The following is a 6,712-nucleotide window of genomic DNA, read 5'->3' as shown; positions in this document are numbered from 1 at the left end:
CCATTTGTATTAAGATTTGAGCCACATTATTGGCCGGTCTTAATTTAGGCACATGTGGCGGCTAGCTATTGGCTTGCTAGCTGTACAAAAGGCTTGGGTGGTTTTCGCCCAAGTTGGAGAGAGAGACGGAGAGACGGATCTCTAAGCGCTGTGGGTCCTTTCGAACCCAGTGCGTCTTTCTTAAGAAGGCGATAGAGGCTCCAATTGCCGAACCCCTGGAGCCTAGCAAACTCCGGGGCACCACTTACCGACGGCCTCTAGCCTCTCCCTGTCACCGATCGCAGCCCAGACGAATCCCTACCCTAGAACCCAGTTATCGAAACCATGGAGTCTGAACCACTCCGAGGATCCTGGGAACCGAGTTTTAGAGTCCTCCAACGAGGATTGAAGCGGAGCTGTACCTGGAAACTGTCCAGCCTGCACCGCGACCATCTCCGGTGTAAGTAAGTAATCTTTTCAATCAACCATTACGCCTCCGTGACTGATTCTAGCTCGAGCGTACTACTCCACCCCGTGACTTTTCTCCGGCCCCGCGTGCCCGGGCTGCCGGCCACAGCCCGCGTGCACACAGATGGGCCCGGCTCGCGCCCGGCGAGGACGGGACCGGGAGCCGGCCCACACAGTTTCCATAAGTGTAATAGAGCAAAGTGCAAATGCTAGATGATAGGCTTGTGTGGGTTTGTTCATTCAGCTGCAATGAGTGCTGGCAATTGGCGGCAATCCATAGTGCAGACTTTCTTAGATGACAAAATTCTCTGACTTTCAAATGATTGAGATCTGGTATTGATGACTTGCTGAGGGAACTGGGTTTTTTCTTCTTTTTTTCCTTCAAAGGATTTTGGCTACACTAATGAGATGTACCTTTAGTATGTGAAGATGAAAATGGGTCAGACATGAAGTTATAAGCTCCAAGACTAGCAGGAATATCAAAGCAGGAAGTGTTCTAGATGCCTTGGTCCTCTTACTTTCCTATCTGTACTTTCTCAAAGCCTTTAGATAAGATTTTTTTCAAGTAATTTTGCAAGACAGTGTTTGCAGTGTCAATTCTTCATCCTCAGGACTTCTTAGCTTTCCTTATTCCCCATACAGTATTTTACTCCTTTTAATCCCATATGAACTCCGAGCATTAGCTTTTATATTTATTTAATTATTACAAAGAAACTCTCCAATATATACTCAACTTTTGTCTTCTATTTCTGTAATTACCTTTTTGTCACAAATGAATAAACATTAAATATATTAGTGCATCTATCTTAAAACAGTTAGCTCACTGTCTTTGTTTTGAGTAACTGCTCTGTATAAATGCATTTTCTTTTGTTCTTTTTAATATTTTATTGCAGAAGTATTACATTGAAATTGCCAAGCACACAGATGTAAATAATTATAATACTCATGAAGAAAACACCTGAGATTAATGTGGGACTCATCATTAACATGATGGAGTAACATTTTGTATTTCACTGTAAATTTTCATGATTTCAGTATGAGTGTTTCTTTTCCTTTTAGGTAGACTGACTCAGGTGGATGCTTGACCTACTTCACATCATATTGTTGCTATTGTTTCTCTGATTATATGCAGTATATGGACTTTGATAGGTTTATTGGGCTTTTTAGAGTAGTTTTATTTTCCCTAGTTTTCAAAGAACCTGTATAATAAAAGAGAAGAGAGAGTGTTTATGATAGCTTCTTGTTCCATAATAAAAAACAATTAAATGGGAGCATGCTGTGCTTTTCTGATTATACAACAGTGGTATGAAGGGATTGGATGATTGCTTTAATAATATTTGCCTCCACTGTGTTGTTCTTTTCAACAGGCTTTCAGATATTCAAATGGATCAACATGGATGTGCTCAGATCAAGAAAGGAGGCATACTTATGGCAACTAATTGTTCCACACACCTCTACTGGGTCTGTAAAAAACCAGCAGGTATTGATCTGTAGAATGCGTAGTTCAGTCCAGGTGGCCTTATGCCCATGACATCTGGGTGTATGATAAAAACATATATTTTGCCAACAGAATGTCCCTCCAGATTTTGGAGATGGACAACGCTGCATGTTGAAACTTTAAGTGGTATAAATCGGTTTAGGTCATTAATTTCAAAGGATCCCTGCTGATGTATAGCAGTTAATGATCTTGCCCCTTATCTCCACATTGTAATTTTAAACTAGAAATTACTATGCAAGCAGGGTTTAGAAAAGCATATGAATACGCTATTTTTAACATAATGAATGTGTTTTGAAAGGTGATCTTGCAATTTCTCCTATGGACCAACTCTGAGGAGTAAAATTGTGAGGTATTGTTATGCCGTGGTATCTTGTGATTATATCATGTGGTGGTTGGGGCATGATTTTAGAAATGGTAATTTTTTAATAAAACGTAGCTAGTGTGTGGAATTCCTTTTGTGACCACAGAAATTACCAGTTTGATTGTATAAAAGTACTTATCCTACTAGAGATGTTCATTAAAATAGTATATATTTCACTTCAAATGAAACCTAGATTTGCCCTGCTGTTCAAGCTTTTCAGTTTCATGTCCTGAAACAATTGATAAGAAATAAAACTCTAAAGTAATAGTAATTCTGTACATCATGGAGCACATTAGAAATTGATGCAGTAACCAGTGAAAACCTAATGATGAGTACAGTCTTAAGCTTGTGCTCCTCCTGCTCATTAGTTTCTAGGATCCTGATGAAGGAAGCACTTAAACATTAGGTTAAGCTCATTACGAATCAGACCAACACTTAGTGTACTTGTGTCCAGTAGATACTTAAGTGTTGTCCTGAAAAGGGGATCCTTTTGCGAGATGGAACTTAGTTATTCTAGGTGAATAACTACTGGTTCTAGTTTAATTTCACTAGTTAAAGGAGCTGTTGACCAAGTTAGCGTGCCTTTACTGTTCTCCGTTATTCAGGCTGTATGTACTTGCCAGCTTTCTTACAAAGTTTCTTTTTTCTTGCAGATGTTGATATTTTCTTGGAGTATCCTGGGCATCTTTTGCTTTCTCTTGCTGAGATGGCTCAGTACAAGACCCTAATGGAAGCCAAGTTCTACTGTGCAATGACAGAGACGTGTACTGGAATAAATAGTTGGCCATCCAGGTTTTCCCTTGTCTCAGGAACTGAAATGGTGACTGCAACCATTAGAAATGCAGTTTACTTGAAAACAAGTAAGAATCCCTTTTTCTGATAATTTTTTGATTTTATGTATATCATTTTTAAATGAATTGCATTTTGTTTTCTTTTTTATAGTGTGAGCAGAAAGTCATAATATACTTCTGTTTCTGTCACTAGTAGGAGTCTACCATAGAGCTGAGTATGGGAAGTTGAAGTGGGGGCTGGGATTCTAGCATTTGTGATGTTGGGCAACTTGGTTAGTTTTCCTCTTTGAATACATGTAGATAATACTTGCCCACTTTGTGAACTGTTTTGGAATCTGTCACGGGGCAAGATCCCTAGGGTGGCCATGATACCCCTAGTGGCTCTGTGACTGCGCAAGCTCTGCCCCAAGGGCACCCTCTTGTCTTACCTGCCATGTCTTGATGATAAAATAATAAAATCAGGAGGCTGCCCATGGGCTTTTGCATGGCCTTGGTCTGTCGAATCTCACAGGCACTCACTGGTCCTTGGGCCCTTCACTGGACCTCACTCCCGTATTGTGCCACACAGGAAACCTCGAGCCTTATGGGCTAAGTACGTGGCTCCAGACCTCCCCTATACCAGTCCCCATGTCTCAGTTACAAGGATGTTGTTATCTCTGTTGGGGCCTTGGCCTACTTGGCCTCTGCCCCTTTAATATGGCTAGACCTTCTAGCCAAGGCCCACTATGTCAGATCTGGCTCTGAGGCACAAGTGCCAATTGGTTTCTTCCAGTCACCGGGCCCCTGGCCCCTGTCTGTTGGGCCCCTGGCCCTTGCCTGACTGCACGCCTCTGGCGCTGGGCCTTTGGCCCTTGTGTAGCTATGCCCCTCTGATGCCGGGCCCTTCAGCCCTTGTCTGGTTGTGCCCCTCTGGGTACTAATGAGGCCTTTCTACCTCCCCTTACAGCCTCATCCCAAACTTCGAGTACAAACGACAATACAAACATAAGTCCCTGTGCTATAACGTAAAAATAATAATGAAGCTGCACTCTGCCCCTTTAAGAAGGCAAACTTCCACCCCTAAGACAGTATGCCCTCTAGCCCTGGGGACCTTGTGGGCTCCTGGGGCATTTTTACATATGCATGCATCGGAGCACCAGGCGTTTTGAAAAGCGCCCCCAGGGCTGCAACACATGCAATTGTATAAGCGGCGAAACGCACGTCAGCGCTGAGAAAATGGCAGTGGTGCGCTTTTGAATGAAAACGCTTTGGAGGTGCTTTAGTTCAAAAGCGCACCACTGCCATTTTCTCAGTGCTGACGTGCATTCTGCTGCTTATGCAACTGCATGTGGCGCAGCACAGTTTATGTCAGTTCTTGTGTGGAGCAGACTTGATTAATCGAATCTGCTCCGAAGCGGTTGATCTCCAGTGGATCGCTGGAAAAAAAGTATGTGTATAAATGCCCCTGGAGCCTTACTGCTCTTGTAGGCATCAGACGCCTGTGGGTAGCTCTCTTGGGCAGGGGCTCCTTTCCCTGACAGTCTCTAGAAACAGTAGACTCTGCCAGCCCCAGCCCTGAACTTTTATGGTCCCAGGGCTCTGCTTCCTTCTCATCAGCTGATTGCCTGCAGGTGCTGGCTAATTACCTCATTAGCCTGTTGCTCTGGGCAACCTGCAGCTGTGGAGCTCTGTCTAGCCTACTGGGCTCCCTGGCTAGGCTGCTTCTGCCCTTAAAGGAACAGGCACATCTTAGTTCCCTGCAACAATCCATGAGTGGAACGCAAAAGTTGCAGCAAATCTCACCTCAGTCCCACCGTTCCAGAGCTCCTGTGGCAACAAAAGCAGTTTGATTCTATTTGTATGAGTAGGGAAGAGAGAGTTTAATTTGAAGTCAAATTGCAGGCATGGTAGGGGCACCTTAGTGACTGACTGGTTGAGAGAGGCATGAGCTTTTGTAGGCAGCAGCCTACCTCATTAGATGTCAGGAATGGGCATTCAAGGAAGGCTTGTTGGAAAGCTTATTGTTCTGCTTCATGGGGTGTAGCTATGTGGCACTGGGCAGGAGTAGACTGCAGCAGCTATGGGCTGATTGCTGGGAAGAGTATTTGAACTTTTATTTCTTCAGTATACGTAGTACATATGTCTTCAAGGAGCAGTGCTACATCACTGAAGTCATGTATTGTGGGTATGAGACTGAATCTCAGAAGACTGAATTTTGGGGTGCTTCACCTTTTTATAAGGATTCAAAAACTCCTGTTATTTTACCCAAATAAATGCTATGGTAATTGTATATAATTTATATTGTGATTATAAACAGGAAAAGTAGCAAAGGGGGAAAACATGAAGTGAACCAGTATGCAAGAGTTTTTGGAGGGCAGGAAAGTTTAATTAATGGTGCATTATACCATAAAATTCTGTTGATCACTTTAATACTGTTATGTAGTATACATAGTTCTGGCTTTATGCTAATAAAATAAATACTCCAATTTTTAGTTAACTCTAAAGTCTTTCTTACTAGTCCTCTAGCAGAATGGTAGGAAACCACAGCAAAGGACTTTTTCCTAGATGTACAGGCCATGTGATGTTTTTTAAGTCGTCAAAACTATAGTAAGCAAATGGCATGCAAAATAAGGGGAAATGCTCTTTCTCAGCTGTCTGGGTTAGAGTCTTTACTCATGCCCTCCTTCTTAGGTAAGTTCAGACTGTGGCAGTCCTCTTGGTGTTTTAACTGGCAATGAAACAAAGACCGCCTGGCAAACAAACCATGTTTATAACTTTTACCCATGGCAGCTGTATCCAAATTTAGAAAGGCTTTTCTCTCATATTGCGAGATGAGGGCTTAAATCCATTTGGGTGCCTTGCACCACGGGCCAGGCCAACAACATCAACAAACGGTTATATTCTAACATATTATGGCATCTCTAGGACTTTTGATAAGTAGCTGTAGGATACGAACATTTTAAAAAATGGATTAACATCATTTGATAAAAATATTATAGTATGGATTGGAATGTAGGATACAGGGAACACCTACACAAGATGTTTCACTGTGCGGTAGAGCTAACTACTGCGCAGTAAGCATCTGTGTCTACATGTGCAGATGCTTACTGCATATTAATTGGCTCTGATTGTGAGTAAATTTGCTACCTGCAAATACAAGTAGTAAATATACTCAAGATTACTGCGTAGTAGTGCATATGTAGAAGCCAAATGTGCTGCTGGGCAGTACGGGGTGGGAGATTTCTCCCTGCCCCTGGGAGCTGTCTGCTGCTGGGGCAGGCTCTGCCACTGGAATCTGGGCAGGGACTATGTCCCCCATCCCAAGCAGCAGGGAGTTCCCAACCCCAGCTCTGATCGGGGTGGGTAGGGCTGGGGTGCTTATCTCTCAGCGCCAGCTCCGGGGTCACAGGGCTGGCACTGGGAGATTCTTTGAGCTAAGAATAAACGAGCTATTTGCAGTCTATAAAACAGAGGGCTGGTGGAAGACGTGATCGTAATATATAAATAGACTCAAAGTTAGTAGTATAAATGAAGAAAGGGAATTATTCATAGTCTCAGAAGATGGCCCGAAGGTAAGGAAGAAAAAATTTAGGGTAGAATTTTTTTTACCGGCAATTAGGTAGTGGGATTAACTCC

At 43.0% G+C, this 6,712-nt stretch overlaps 1 protein-coding gene across 1 annotated transcript in view; it reads left to right on the top strand.

Annotated features, from left to right (window-relative positions):
• LOC102376885 overlaps positions 1 to 6,712 on the top strand; it is an 83,730-nt gene that overhangs the window by 21,911 nt on the left and 55,107 nt on the right. The window contains exons 13-14 of the mRNA XM_025209515.1: positions 1,815 to 1,927; positions 2,960 to 3,166. Coding sequence (XP_025065300.1) covers positions 1,815 to 1,927; positions 2,960 to 3,166 — 320 coding nt within the window. The remainder of the gene's footprint in view (positions 1 to 1,814; positions 1,928 to 2,959; positions 3,167 to 6,712) is intronic.

Source organism: Alligator sinensis, unplaced genomic scaffold (assembly GCF_000455745.1).
Source record: "Alligator sinensis unplaced genomic scaffold, ASM45574v1 scaffold135_1, whole genome shotgun sequence".
NCBI lineage: Eukaryota > Metazoa > Chordata > Crocodylia > Alligatoridae > Alligator > Alligator sinensis.
Note: the sequence above shows the minus strand (reverse complement) of the source record. Positions and strands in the feature narration are given on the sequence as shown.